Source organism: Malus domestica, chromosome 09 (genome assembly GCF_042453785.1).
Source record: "Malus domestica chromosome 09, GDT2T_hap1".
Taxonomy (NCBI): domain Eukaryota; kingdom Viridiplantae; phylum Streptophyta; class Magnoliopsida; order Rosales; family Rosaceae; genus Malus; species Malus domestica.
The window spans coordinates 14,876,769-14,893,097 of NC_091669.1; the positions used below are offsets into that span (position 1 = coordinate 14,876,769).

At 44.2% G+C, this 16,329-nt stretch overlaps 1 protein-coding gene across 1 annotated transcript; it reads left to right on the top strand.

Moving 5' to 3' along the window:
- Positions 1–10,961: 10,961 nt before the first annotated feature.
- On the top strand, positions 10,962–13,025 carry LOC103421820 (U-box domain-containing protein 4-like). Its single transcript, XM_017328547.3, has 2 exons — positions 10,962–11,293; positions 11,794–13,025. The coding sequence occupies exons 1-2, from the start codon at positions 10,962–10,964 to the stop codon at positions 12,776–12,778; spliced, it is 1,317 nt and encodes a 438-aa protein (XP_017184036.2). The 3' UTR covers positions 12,779–13,025.
- The last annotated feature ends 3,304 nt before the right edge of the window (positions 13,026–16,329 follow it).

Below are 16,329 nucleotides of genomic sequence, written 5' to 3' on the forward strand. Positions count from 1 at the left end.
CAGATCCCAGGTTCGGGTCTGAGTCGCGGATCTGGGCTTTTTTTTTCTTGGGTTGGGTTGACCCGTTTAGGCTCGTGGGTCGGCCAGACCTAGAGAAGGAGAAAGCCAGAACTGGGCTGAGTTTAGCCGGGAAACTTCCCGAGCTTTGTTCGAACTCGATTCTTAACTATTTTCAATAAAATAAAAGTCAAAATGAAGTTTAGGAGATCATGAGCAAGAGTATACCAAAATGAGGTTGAGCTGAGGTCGGGATCGGTCGGAAAAAGCCTGCAAAGGCCGAGTTCCTTGCTGGAAAACTGGGGAAGTTTTCCCCCGAGTTATCTCTGCATCCAAACAAAACTAAAACATCTTAAAAACATCCTAATCATACTCCAAAACAAAATCTAGGGAGCATTTGGGGGTTTTCAAAGTTTACCTTCACCAGGGACGGCGAGAAATCGCCGAGGAAGAATTTTGAATGGTGGCAGTGCCACTGTGCAGAGAGAGGAGAGATAGACAATGTCCAGTCCAGGGTTCGAGGTTTATGACGTAGGTTGTCAAGTGGGCTTTACAGTGGTGCTTCCGGAGTAACAACGGTGTGGTGGTGGTGGTCCTTGGCGTTCACTAGGTTTCACAAACGAAAGGCGAGAGATAAGAGAGAGAGAGAGTGAGCTAACAGAGAGATGAGGGAGAGATTAGGGGAAGAGAGGAATTCGAGAGGTAGAGAGAGGACATGTGGCGGAAGAGGAGAAGAGAGTTTGGGTGAGGTGTGGGCCCCATGGACCAGAAAAATTAATAAAATATTTAAAAATACCCCACTAGAATTATTAAAATAATAATATAGTAATTATGAAAAATATATAAAATATAAAATAGTAATTTTTACAAAAGTATTTTTCTTATTCATAGTTTCGTAAAACTTTTCTCGTACCTCCGATTTCAATTTCGCTTGCGCATATGCATTCGTACCGTCGAGTACTTCGAGAATATGGTAAAATAGTAACTCGTACACGTTACGAAAAGACGGTCAACGAAAGTCAACGATCTCACCTCATTGGTGGTTGAGATATTTTCTCTTCAATCTATAGCAAAAAGTTACAGCTAAATAGTAGGTAGTGAATATCTTTGGTGGTTGAGATATTTTGTCTTCAATCTACTGCGTTTTATGTTCAAACGCTCCCCTAATTTAGTATATTATCCTTTAGTTTGTAATAAATTACGGCTAAATAATTACATTACAACATTTTTGTCGGTTTAGTGTCAACAAAAATATAAATAAGAAAATCAAACAAATCTTGACAGCTTGGGCGTAAATCCAATCTAATAATTTACTTCCAGTTTGTACTTTGCAGACTAAGTGGTGTTAAGAAATGCCATAACCCATAACTTCATTCCCTTTCAAGCTCGTCTGGTTTTATATGCGAGGAACAATGTTCATTGACTGGAGTGTTTTGACTCATAGTTCTCTATATTATGAGCTTTAAAGTTTTATTTTTGTTTTGAAATAGACAGAAAAAATATGGAATAGGCAAAGGTTGATGGAGTCCTGCTCTTCTAAGGTCTTCATTTTGAGGACATGTGACGACCAAATACATATTAGCCACATGATTATTTTAGTTTAGATCCAAAAGTTTGCAATATTTGACAATGTAATATAGTGTGTGGGGTGTGAGCGCAATATAAGAAAGTGTGTGGGTGTATTTAGATAAATTGTAATTGAAAAAGTAGATATGAGGAGTACTCAATATGTGGAGAGTATTCAACAATACGTGAGGGATGAATAAAAAAAATCCTTAATTAATGGGTCAGTTAGATCCGGGTCTAAAAACCCAAGTTGTTGAGTCCAATTGTAACATATCTAGACTTCAAAAATTTCTAAGCAAAATGTATCTAAGATAGAAATGAATACAACTAATTTTGAAGAGGTAGATAATTATGTCCTCAATGATAGGGTTTTCTTTATTGTATACAGTCAACTCTCTAATGTCAAGGTTCTAAAAGATACTAGGCACTAGTTGGACGGCGGGCTGAGACCTGGCTGTTTAAGTAAATTTATTATAGATCTTATAAATAAGTGTCTGCTTATATTTAAAAAATACATAATTTCATTGTGATACTGTAGACATTGAAATTTCAGTGAAATAAATGTTGACCAATAGTTACAATTTCAACGCTTATGTATTACATAAATTTTACACGTAGCGTGTGACTCGACGAAAAATTGAAATGAGTCAGAAAATGCATCAAATATGACACGTGTCAACACCTGGCAGAGATGATCTATTTCATCTGGAATATTATACTCAAAATTAGGCCTTGGAAAATTCTATAAATAGAAGCCAATTTCATTCATTTGAGGGGACCAATTTTCATATTACACCTTAAAGCTCTGAAGCTCTGAAACTCCGAAGCTCTCAAGCATCCAGGTTCCCGAAGAATCAAGAAAGCCTTCTTCGTTCTTCGTTCATCGTTCTTCAAGATCAAGCCCCGACGGCCCTTGAAGAAAGCGTTCTTCGTTCATCGTTCTTCCAAGATCAAGCCCCGACGGCCCTTGGATCAACAATCATCCACCTTCAAGATCAAGCCCCGACGACCCTTGAAGAAAGCGTTCTTCGTTCATCGTTCTTCCAAGATCAAGCCCCGACGGCCCTTGGATCAACAATCATCCATCTTCAAGATCAAGCCCAAAAGCCCTTGAAGATCCGTTCATCACTGTTCTTCAAGATTAAGCCCAGAAGCCCTTGAAGATCCGTTCATCACCGTTATTCAAGATCAAGCCTCAACAACCCTTGAAGAAACGCTCATCCTCAAGATCAAGCCCCAACGACTCCTTGAAGATCCGCTCAAATCCACCTTCAAGATCAAGCCCACGGCCCTTGAAGAACATTCATCCTTAGATCAAGCCCAACGACCCTTTGGATCAATCGCACATCTACAAATACACACCTTACGGAGATCGAATCAGAAGATCAAATTTGAGAGAGATTGTAACCCTAAATCATCAAAATACAAAATATTATTTTGTGCACGTTGTTTTTGTCTCTTTCGTTTCGGGAAAATTTCGTGTTTACAAATTTGGCACGCCCAATGGGACAATCTCTATCTCTCATCTCTTTCTCCGTTCAAGAAATTCGAGCACACTTCCAAAATTAATGGCATCAAGGAAGGCTCAAGCTGTTCCACAACTAACGCGAAGAACAAGAGCATCCTTGCCGCAGGCGGCACCATTTCAGGCATCATAACTCGAAGCAAGGCAAGAGCTCTTGCTGCCTCCTCTTCCACCCCTACATCAATCCTGCTGAAGGAACAAAAGCACCCGAGGTACGAACCTGTGATCACCCTGGCCTTGCTAAGGGCGCTAAGGGAGGAAAGCCCAAGGAAGTACTCCGAGTCTTTATTTTTCAATGCCGATTCAAGCGGCAGTTCAGCCATGCAAGTCATGACCACTGGAGCAACTTCAATCGATGAGCAGCTGGCTCAAATGAATGAAGCAATCGCAAGGCTAACTCGAACTGTGGAAGAAAAAGATTTGCAAATTGCAGCACTAGTCAACTGACTGGAGGCGCATAACGGCGAAAAATCTGACCCAGAGGATGATCCACTAAAGAGAGGAGCTAGCGAAGAAGAGGAGCCTCCGGTGAAGAAAATCGATGTGAAGCCGGAGCTAGACCAAGCAGCGGCACTTATGGGATCTCTTTCTATCCAGCAGCTGCAGGAGATGATAGCCAGCACCGTCAAGGCGCAGTACGAAGGGAGCTCACATGCCTCCACGTTGTATTCGAAGCCTTACTCTAGAAAGATCGATGCCTTAAGGATGCCGAGGGGTTATCAACCGTCGAAGTTTATGCAAATTGACAGAAAAGAAAACCCGAAGCAACATGTCGCACATTTCGTCGAAACCTGCAACAATGCAGGAACGGAAGGAGATTACCTTGCCAAGCAGTTTGTGCGCTCGTTAAAAGGAAACGCCTTTGAGTGGTACACAGACCTAGAGCCCGAGTCCATCAACAGCTGGGAACAGTTGGAAAGGGAATTCCTCAACCGCTTCTACAGTACCCGCCGTACTATGAGCATGCTAGAGCTGACGAGCACGAACCAATGGAGGGAAGAACCAGTCATGGAATACATCAACCGATGGCGTAATTTAAGCCTTGACTGTAAGGACAGGCTCTTCGAGATTTCTTCAATCGAGATGTGCATCCAGGGCATGCAATGGGGTTTACAATACATCCTTCAAGGTATCAAACCGCGGACTTTTGAAGAATTAGCCACCCGTGCCCACGACATGGAACTGAGCATCGCCCACCATGGAAAGAAGGAGCCAATCATCGATTTCAAAAGGGATAAGGTGTTTACTTCAAGAGTAGACAATCATGGGAAAAAGTCCGCCAAGGAAGCTTTTACCACCAATACCACCCCTATCAAGACCTCGTCTGCACTCGTCAAAATCTCCTTCAATAACAAAGCAAAGGAGATAAAAAGAAGCGAGCCTTCCCACACCCAAGATAGGTACAAAAACACCTTGAGGGAACTGGAGCAGAAGGTATACCCTTTTCCGGACTCCGACATGGACGCAATGCTGGACGACCTGCTGGAGAAGAAAGTGATTGAGTTGCCTGAATGCAAACGCCCCGAAGAGATTAATCACGTTAACGATCCCAAGTACTTCAAGTACCATCGTATCGTGGGTCATCATGTGGGCAAGTGTTTCATCCTAAAAGAACTCATCATGAAGTTGGCACAACAAGGGCGGATTGAGCTCGACCTAGAAGACACAGCTGCAACGCACACCACTACGATCGTGTTCGGATCCTTTGATCCTGTGCCTCTTCAAGAAATGCCCGACCATTCCTATCAATGCACAAGCTACACGGCACCTTCTGCACAACCATCATTGGGGGCAAACGACCAGGATGCACCTATCGATAAAGAAGAATGGTGGACATTGGTGACCTATAAGAAGACGAGGAAGCCAAGACTACAAGCTATAAGGCCAAAGGGGGAGCAAGCAAGAAAGCACCGCCGTCGCAACAATAGGAAGCCTAAAAGAAACATAAGAGCTGCTAAGCCAACATATGCTGTGGAACCTATGAAGCAAGAGCCACGTATTCCCGTCTCATTGCATGAATACTTCCCGGATGACTTCTTCCAACAGTGCACTATCACTGCATGTCACATGGTTGAAGTAGAAATGGAAGAACCCTCAAAAGGCAAAGTTGTCACCACTGAGGGGGAAAAGACTCTTACAACTGAAGAAAGTCTGCCAACACACCTTAGCATCGAATGAGCATTCCGGTTGCTAAAAAAGATGCGAAGAACACTGGCAGCGGTCTTGGCAAGTCCCGACGACCATGAAGTGCAAGAAAGCAAGAACGGAGGCTTGAAGCTTCGACCATATGAATGTGCCACATGCTGCGCCACCGAAGACGTAATCCACTTCACCGATGAAGACTTACTGCTAGGATCCAAGCCTCACAACCGACCTCTCTTCGTCTCTGGGTACGTAAGGGAGCACAAAGTCAGCCGCATGCTTGTGGATGGCGGATCAGCCATAAATATCATGCCAAAGTCAACAATGATCACAATCGGCATCAAGATGGATGAACTATCCCTAAGCCGTCTACTAATCCAAGGTTTTAACCAATGAGGACAAAGAGCGATGGGCATGATCCGAGTGGAGATGACCATTGGTGAACTCAAGTCAAGTACAATATTCCACGTGATTGATGCAAGAACTTCCTACGGTTTGCTCTTAGGAAGGCCTTGGATCCATGCGAATGGAGTAGTACCGTCCACCCTTCACCAATGCTTAAAATTTTACCGAGAAGGAATGAAGGTGATCTATGGCGACACCAAGCCATTCACAGAAGCCAAATCACATTTCGCAGATGCCAAGTTCTACATGGATGAAGACATGGTGCCCAAAACTCTTCCAAAAGAAATCAAATCCATGGGCAAAGCAACACCTAAAAGTAGGAGTGGCAAGCCGTGCCCAAGAAACAAGAAGAAGAAGCTATACCATCTTCAAGCAAAAACAACGGTGAGCTTGCTAAACCTGCAACAACCAAAGGGAGTAGGACACCCTCAAATGGACCAAACATACCTGTTTTCCGATACATCCCGACGTCGAGAAGAAAGAATGGTCAATCCCTGTTTGAAACTGCAGCAAGCAAAGCCGATGCATAACGGCACATGGATAATCTAAAGTTGCTCAAAACGAATACAGTTTTGCCTTTGCCACAGCTAGGCGACACTAAGGTTGCAAAACCATCACAAGGCTTCATAAAAGGCCTACCAAAGGGGGTAGAACCAAGCTTTCTCCCAACCAAAAGGACCGAAGAAGGTTTTGATCTAAACGCCTACAAACTCATGTCGAAAGCTGGGTACAACTTCACTTCCTCTGCAAATTTAGGAAAGAAGCATTTGAACACCGTCAAAGACAACGAACGTGATCTCACTAAAACTCAGAAGAAGTTGAAGGAGCATGGTTACGGGGTCAACAACAACAAAGCTGGACTTGGCTTCACACCAAATACACCGGTGAAGATCTCCAACAAGGCAAAAAATGCTAACACTCAACACATCAGCATGAGCGTTATACAAGATAAAGAAGAGCCTCAACCTACCCCCAAGACGTAAGTATTCGATATGATGAATCGTTCAAGGCCTAGAGTTTCGGCACCTAAACTCATTGGCGGTCAAAACAGAACTTCCGTCTTCAAAAGGCTTAACACGTCAGCATCTCGAAGCTCTGTTTTCAAAAGGTTGTCGAAACCTAAGAAGCAAAGCAATACGACTAGCTTTCCTCCACGACAGTCAGTTATGGAAAGACTTGAAGAAGCCAAAGAGCCTTCCAGAAGGAGAAAGACAACACCAGAAGTAGAAAAGATCGATCGTCTGGCAGAAAAAGATGACGTTCGAAGTTCCATTCCTTCAAGAATGAAGCGCCAAGCAATTTTGGAGGTTAACACAGTTGGATCACTAAAAGTGAAAACGCGTACCATCATCCACACTGGACAATCTTTATGCTAACAAGTTCAAGAGGTCAACACCGAAGAAGATGCCCAAGACGTCTTCCACATCACAATCCAAGAAGGTAAAGAAGATGAAATCCTTGAGGAAGATGTCATTGCAGCGCCGTCACAGCTCGAAGATGGGGGGCAAGCCACAGTTGACGATCTCAAAAAACTCAACTTAGGCATAAGTAAGGAACCAAAGCCTATCTTCGTGAGTGCATTACTAAGTGCAGACGAGATAGAGAAGTATTACCAACTGCTATTAGAGTACAAGGACGTCTTTGCTTGGACCTACAAGGAAATGCCCGGCCTTGACCCTATCATTGCTGTGCATCATCTTGCAGTCAAGCCTGGAACGCGACCAATAAAGCAAACTCAAAGACGTTATCGATCCGAGCTCATCCCACAAATCGAGGCCGAGATTGACAAGTTAATCGAAGCAGGCTTCATTCGAGAGGTGCAATACCCCAAGTGGATCTCTAACATCGTCATAGTTCTTAAGAAATCTGGACAAATACGTGTTTGCGTAGACTTCCAAGACCTCAATGATGCTTGCCCAAAGGATGACTTCCCCTTGCCAATCATTGAAATCATGGTGGACGCGACCACTGGCCATGAAGCACTATCATTCATGGACGGCTCTTCTGGATACAATCAAATTCGTATGGCTCTTGAAGATGAGGAACTAACAGCCTTCCGCACTCCAAAATGTATCTACTGCTACAAGGTGATGCCCTTTGGTCTGAAGAATGCTGGAGCTACATATCAACGCGCAATGCAGAAGATCTTTAATGACATGTTACACAAAAACGTAGAATGCTATGTAGACGATGTGGTGGTCAAGACAAAGAAAAGACCAGATCACTTGAAGGATTTGCGAGTAATGTTCGAAAGGTTGCGAAAATACAACCTGAAGATGAACCCGTTAAAGTGTGCATTTGGCGTCACATCTGGAAAGTTCCTTGGCTTCATTGTCAAGCATCGTGGCATTGAAGTGGACCAATCAAAGATCAAGGCCATTCAAAGCATGCCTGAGCTAAGAAACCTGCACGAGTTGAAAAGTCTACAAGGACGGCTAGCCTTCATTAGACGCTTCATCTCCAACCTTGCAGGGCGTTGTCAACCGTTCAGTCAACTCATGAAGAAAGATGTTTCGTTTATATGGGACAAAGCATGCAACAATGCTTTTGAAAGCATAAAGAAGTATTTATCAAGTCCACCTGTTCTGGGGGCACCTGTACCAGGGAAACCGCTCATATTGTACATCGCTGCTCAGGAAAGTTCAGTTGGAGCACTCTTGGCACAGGAAAACGAATCCCATAAAGAATGAGCGCTCTACTACCTTAGTCGAACGCTCACCGGCGCTGAGTTGAACTACTTCCTAATAGAAAAAATATGCCTTGCCTGGATGTTTGCCATCCAGAAGCTCAGACATTACATGCATGCTTACACCATCCACTTGGTTGCTAAAGCTGACCCGGTCAAATACGTCATGTCCAAGCCAGTTTTGACAGAGTGACTAGCTAAATGGACATTGCTTCTCAATCAATACGAGATCATCTACGTCACAGCTAAAGCCGTCAAGGGACAAGCACTAGCAGACTTCCTTGTCGACCATCTAATCCCAACTGATTGGAAAATCTCAGACGACTTGCCTGACGAGGAGGTGTTCTACATCGACATATTCCCGACATGGACGATGTTCTTCGATGGATCTGCATGAGCAGACGGAGCGGGGGCAGGAGTAGTATTCATGTTGCCACAAAGGCAAATACTACCTTATTCATTCCAACTAAGCGAATTATGCTCCAACAACGTCGCTGAGTACTAAGCACTGATCATCGGGCTCCAAATGGCGATCAACATGGAAATCATAGCCCTTGAGATATACGGCGACTCCAAGCTCATAATCAATCAACTCCTGACTGAATATGAGGTGAGGAAAAATGATCTCGTCCCATATTTCCGGCTGGCAACGCAATTGCTACAAAGGTTCGAGGCCGTAACACTAGAACATGTGCCAAGAAAAGAGAATCAAATGGCAGACGCTCTTGCCAACCTAGCCTCGAGCATGACATTAGGAGAAGACGAAGCTGTAAACGTGCCAGTCTGCCAAAGATGGGTAATCCCGATTGTCACTGAAATGGTACTGAGTGATACAAACGTTATTTTAATACTTCCGGTCAACGTTGAAGAATGGAGACAACCTCTGATCAACTACTTGGAGCATGGAATACTTCCAGATGATCCAAAACACCGCTCTGAAGTACGTCGACGAGCACATCGCTTCTTCTATTACAAATGGACACTTTACTGGCGATCTTTCGAATGAGTACTTCTGAAATGCCTAGGCGAGGAAGAAGCCAATCAAGCCATGGAAGAAGCACACTCAGGAATATGTGGGGCGCATCAGTCCGGACTGAAGCTTCATTTCCAGCTCAAAAGAATAGGTTACTATTGGCCTAGCATGGTAAAAGACTGCCTAGAACATGCCAAAAGGTGCCAAGCCTGCCAATTTCACGCTAACTTCATACATCAATCGCCTGAACCATTACACCCCACAGCTACTTCATGGCCATTCGATGCATGGGGATTGGACGTCGTAGGACCAATTGCGCCAAAGTTATCTGCAGGAGAAGCTTACATCCTGGCTGCAACAGATTACTTCTCTAAGTGGGTTGAAGCCATACCCCTGAAAGAAGTCAAGAAGGAAACTGTCGTCCGTTTCATCAAGGAACATATCATCCACCGATATGGTGTGCCTCGCTACATTATCACTGACAACGGAAAACAGTTCTCCAACTGACTCGTGGACGAACTCTGCGAGAAATACAAGTTCAAGCAACACAAATCCTCCATGTATCATGCTCCGGCCAACGGTCTTGCAGAAGCATTCAACAAGACATTGTGCAACCTCCTGAAGAAGGTAATCGGCAGAACAAAGAAAAACTGGCATGAAAGAAAAGGCGAAGCACTTTGGGCATAAATGACGACATATAAAACACCTACCCAAGCTACACCCTATTCTCTCGTATATAGCGTGGAAGCTGTTCTACCGCTCGAAAGTCAAATCCCCTCGCTAAGGATGGCTATACAAGAAGGCTTGACTGACGAAAAGAATGCAAAGTTGCGCCTTCAAGAGCTGGAAACACTGGATGAGAAAATACTCGAAGCCCAGCAACACTTGGAGTGTTATCAAGCACGACTTTCCAAGGCCTTCAACAAGAAAGTTCTCCCTCGTTCTTTTCAAATGGGAGATCTCGTCCTCGCGTTGCGTAGACCTATCATCACAACTCATAAGACAAAAAGCAAGTTCACATCAAAGTGGGATGGACCATACATAATACAAGAGGTCTACACCAACGGCGCCTACTTAATCATGGCAGAAGACAGCTTGAAGATCGTCCCTATCAATGGAAGATTCTTGAAGCACTACTACCCCTAAAAGGCGACAACCAACACTCTTTGTTCGCACGAGCCTAAACTGCATGAACCAAAGCTCCTAGCCCGCAAGAGCATAAACTGTGTACAGCAAAATCATCATCAAAATCACTGTTAAATTCTTCACTCATTTGAACTACATTATGACTTGATCTCTTCTTTGGAAGAGTACGTAGGCAACTTGAAACTTCAAAACTTCAAGTACAGTCACATCATCATAAAAAACACAAACACTTTGAAGAATAAAAAGCAAATTCAAAATATGAATACTTTATTTCTTTAAAGGAATGATTTGGTTACAAAGCCGTATTACAAAGGTGAGCATTACGCCAACGTCACCACCGAGGAAAGTTGTGACCAAAAGGCACCACACAACATAAACTCACTGCAGTCTTTTGCATAACCCCACAAGGTAAAGGTGACGCACTAGAACAAGCTCCAAGCAGCAGCGGCAAAAGAGCCTATGGCAAGCAGCAAGGTCAGTGTGCACGACAACGTCCCCCACCGAGGAAAGTTGTAACCAAAATGGCACTACACAGCATAAACTTGCTGCAGCTTTTTGCACAACCTTACAAGGTAAAGGTGACGCACTGGAACAAGCTCCAAGCCGCATCGGCAAAGAGGGCAGCTATAAGACGATCCTTCAAAGCACGATACAGTAGCAAAGAAACCAAAATGCCACGCAATCGCATTACGCAACCCCGCAGCGATTATGCAAGCAGTTTCTTACATCGCATGGTGACGTCACCACCAAGGGAAAACTGTGACCAAAAGGCATTACACAGTGAAGGCCCACTGCAGCCTTTTGCACAGCACCATACGGCAGCGCACCACCGAGGGAAAACTGTGATCAAAAGGCACTACACAGCGAAACCCCGTTGCAGTCTCTTGCACAAACCCTAGGCAGCAGAAAGCACAGATATGCCCACATCTTGCTCACTCCAAATACCACGTCTCTGAAAGCTTCATGAGGGTTCCAACATCATGCTCTGCCTTCTCCAAAATTAAAGATTCCTAGCATCACATCAAAAATTAAAAAAAAATTAAAAAAAAAAAGGGGCTTTATTAAAGTCTAATTGATGAAGGTCAATTTTATTACAAATTTATTTGCAATTTTCTTTGTACAAAATTAAATTACAGTTTCTTTGAAAAAAAAAAAAAGAATACATATATTATTATGTATTTTAAAAAATAATAATTAAAAAAAAGTATATATATGTATGTATATGTATATGTACAGGCCCAGGCCCGGCTCTTAAAACCCAATCCACTCAACTTGCTTGCAAGGCCACAGTTGCCAAAAGCCCTATTCCAGGCACAAATAATGCTTGGAATGGTGAGCCCACAAATGTTGCAGATACCAAATATCAGGCAAGCTTCAGGTCATACCTCACAGCCTCCATTCAACGAGGCCTTGCAGTCTGGGTTGGTGCCCAATGTGCAAGAAGGCCAATTTTTTGCTATGCATCAAAATCCATTGGTTAGAAGCAAGTTTCTCCACCCCAACCGCAATAAATGCAGCATTCAAACTGAAACCACAAGCAGCAGCGTTACTCGACGGAGCTGCAGCAGGAGCAGGCGGCGATGGAAATCAGGCTCCTCGCCAAGAACAAGTCCGAAATGGCACGATTAAGCCATTGATTTCGCTCCTATCGTCGTCTGATCTCCAGCTCCAGGAGTACGGCGTTACTGTGATTCTCAACTTCTCGCTGTGCGACGAGAATAAGGAGCTCATCGCTTCGTCAGGAGTAATCAAGCCACTCGTTCGGTCGCTCAAGACGGGGACCGCCACAACGAAAGAGAACACCGCCTGCGCTCTGCTCCGCCTCTCGCAAATCGAAGAGGACAAAGACGCAATCGGACGATCGGGAGTGATTCCGCTTCTGGTGAACCTTCTAGAGTGTGGAGGCTTTCGTGGGAAGAATGACGCGTCGACGACTTTGTACTCGCTTTGCTCGGTCAAAGAGAACAATATTAGAGCCGTCGAGTCGGGAATCATGAAGCCGCTGGTGGAATTGATGGCGGACTTCGGGTCGAACATGGTGGACAAGTCGACGTACGTGCTGAGCGTCCTTGTGTCGGTGCCGGAGGCCCGCGCAACGTTGGTGAAGGAAGCCGAGATTCCGGTGCTGGTGGAAATTGTAAAGGTGGGGTCGCAGCGGCAGAATGAGATATCGGTGGTGATATTACTGAAGCTTTGCGAGAACAGTGGGGTCCACCGTAACATGGTGGTCTGCAACGACGCCAATCGCGCCAAGCAAAAGGCGGAGACATTGACAAAGCTTTTACGGCAACCGAGGTCCGGCAACGGCGCTGCACGACCGTCAGACGTGTCATTATAACTCGCTCCACGTCACCACCGTGGGCCCACCACCTAGCTACGTTCCCAGATATAGCAATGGCCATGTAATCAAACACTGAAAGAGTAAAAAACAAACAAAAAAAAAGGAAGAAAAATCTAAAACTTGTAAGTATCTATGTTAGGAGAGGATTGTAAAACTTGTGATAAAGGTGTTGAATTGAGCTGAGTTTGGTTAGCCTTTTTGGAGCTTAAAAAAAAATATTCTTACAAGCACAGAGGAAAGTTAGTGTGATGGCCTGGATCTCAGGTGCAGTACTTGTAGAACATGCATTTCTCAGTTGGTTGCTGATGATTAAGCTCGTTGGGGGAGTATAGGGTGTCTTGAGAGATTCCTTCAAAGTTCATCCTTGCCGTCTCCGCCACAACGGATACACTTGAAAATTGGGAGGATCGACGAGAGGCTGGGGTCGTCTAAGCTTGTGCGACTCGGTTGAGTTGCTGAACACGTTGAAGATCCTCCACTACATCTGCACGTTCGCCCTCTCTGCCCATCTTCCACCACAGCGCCTGGCCTCCATCGAGCTTGTCACCATGACCACCATGATAGCAAAGAACTTCAACGACCGTCGTCAAACAACTAGCCAATCGTGAAGCTCGAAGCACCATCTTCTCGGCCTCCTTGCTCCGCTCCCTGCAAATCCCTCAGCCAAGCATCCTAATTTATACAGAAAGAAATACAATAAAAAAAGGGTGGTGGAATCTTGGTGGTGCTGCACCAATCTGAAAAGCATATAAAATAAATAAAAAAAAAAATGATGATGGTGCATCTGGCACCATGTGACAAAAGAAAAAGGAAAAAAAAAGAAAAAAAAGAGAGAAGTGGTGGGTGCATCCATCATCGAAAAAAAAAATAGAGAAAATAAAGAGAAAAAAATAAATAAAAAGGAAGTGGTGGTGCATCTGGCACCATGAGTATATATATATATATATATATATATATAATGCATTTAGTAAAGCCCATCTTTTATTTATTTCACTAAAACTTTTTTACATAAATTCGCATTCCACATACCATAAAAAAAACAAAAAAAAGAAACAAATCAAATTTACAGGAGGGGATCTTCAAGGTTGATCAGATGGCGCCTCAGTACTTGGCGGAGCCCCAGATCGGAGAGGCACCAAAGGGTGATTATTCAGAGTCTCATCACTCGGCAGAACCCCAGGAGGAGGAGGCACCGAAAGTTGATCATTTGGAGCTTCATTACGCGGTACAGCCCCAAAAGACGAAGGCAAATGCTGTTAGAATAAACCCACAAACCTCCGATGATCAAGTAAAATCTGACCATCATATTCCTGCATCTGGTCAATCTTTCTCTTCATGTTTGTAGCATAGTTATGTGCAAGCCGGTGCAACTGTTTATTCTCATGCTTGAGCCCTCTAATCTCCTGTTTAAGACTCATCACTTCAGCCGCCAATGATTCAACTTGACGGGTTCGAGCAAATAGGCGTTGGGCCATATTAGACACAGAACCTGCACACTGCACACTGAGAGCCAGAGAATCCTTAACAGCCAACTCATCAGACCGTTTGGAAAGTAGTATGTTATCTTTGAGAGTGACAAGGTTCCGGGCCACCACCGCAGCGGTCATATCATTCTTCATCATCGAATCCCCAACGGTAAGATGACCAGTAGGGGATATGAAGGATGGGCGCCATATGTTGTCTGGAGAAGGCGGAACTGCTTCTTCACCAAGGTTCAAATCAAAACGACGGTCGGACGGTCCAAAAATTTTCAAAGGTGTTGAAGAAAGAAGAGGTCAGACAAATCAAGATCTTAGAAGTGCAAGAAAGGAGTTTCTACAAGCGAAAATTCAAGTGTGTTTTGAAACGAACTGCGTGCCTCTATAAAAATCAGCACTAGACGGGATTTCAGAGATTGAAGAGGCGAGCTCAGAATTTGAAAAGGCCAATTCAAAAATTGAAAAGGCAAGCTCAGAAATCGGAGAGGCATCTTGCTTTTCCAAACGCGTTAGCACCCGTCACACGTAAACTCAGCTTTGCGGAAATCACGGGTAATTTGTCGAAGCGCCGATCCCAGATATCGAAGAGGCGCCAGTCTTTTTCAGCCTCGTCAACACCTGTCACATGCACATTCAGCTTGGCGGAAATTACGGACAATTTGTCGAAGATTTTTGATAAAGAAGAAAGCACGTGAAGCCATACTGATCAATCACGCATTGGTTGCCGACACGAGTGAAAAAATAATACCTCTACATGTATTAAAAGACTTCCTATAACTGTCCACCTTCACCCTCCATAGCAAGGCAGACATACAAAACCTTTCTTCATCTCCGAGAACCTTTCTTCATCTTCGAGAACCTTTCTTCATCTCCGAGAATGCCTTCCCAACGAAGCCTCTCGAGTCACTCAGTGTTTCTTATTCCTTGGGGTACCTCTGCAAACAAATGACACCAAAGCAAAAGTATCTTATATCACCAGGGTAGAAAGCAGGAGTATCTCATATCATGCTTTCTCCCCGTCATTTCATTTGTCCTTGTTCTTACCTGCAAAGATAAGGATAAAAAAACAATATGTCGGAACCTCCACTCAAACTCGGGTAAGGAATCGACTACCTGGAACCTTTGCCTGGTTGCTTACATGGTATTACTCTCGAGTACTCGTTTTCCACTGCTGTTGTACTTCTAAAGAAGCTGCCATATCTGCCTGGAGAACAGATAAGGCAAGTGAAAATGATCCCTTGCAGCATGTGGAGACAACGTGCAGAAGGAACAAGCAGAGAAGAATGCGGTCTGCACAGTCAACTCAGCAGAAGGAGTCCGAGTTGAGGAACTCAAGAAGCTGCCACATCTGCCTGAAGAAACAAGCAGAGAAGAATGCAGCCTGCACAATCAACTTAGCAGAATGAGTCTAAACTGAGGAACTCGATAAGATGCCACATTTTGCCAGAAGAATAGATAAGGCAAGGGAAAATGATACATTGAAGCATGTGGAGACAAGCACAACAAAGCACGTGCTGATTCATCCGCTACTTCTTCAAAATCAAAAGTATCTCATATCATCAGGGTTGCAATCACTATGGGTGGAGGACTCGTTTTGACCCTCAAATTCTTGGGTCGACTCACTAGGCGTTGTGGGCTGCACGTGTCGATTCACCACCTTTGAATCAAATCCTTAAAGATCAAATCACCAACTGGAAGAAGAGCCCATCAAACTTGAAGATCATACCGTTGACCAAACTGCTCAGGTGTGAATTAGAAAGATTGAACAAAGCAACAAGTCATCACCTTCCCCTCGTGCCTACTTGCCATATGTTCGAGTCAACCTTCAAGAATCAAGCCTCAACGGCCCTTGAAGAACCTTCCAGCCAAATTCAAAATCAAGCCTCGACGGCCCTGGAAGAAATCACAAGTCCGATTCAAGATCAAGAATCCACCACCCTTGAATCAAATCCAGTTCAAGAATAAGCTGTGGAAAGTCAACAAGCGCAAAAAAAAAAAATACGTGCCAATTCATCCACTACCAAAGCCAAAGATCATCTACCACCTGAAGCTCCTTGTGGTCCAATTTCA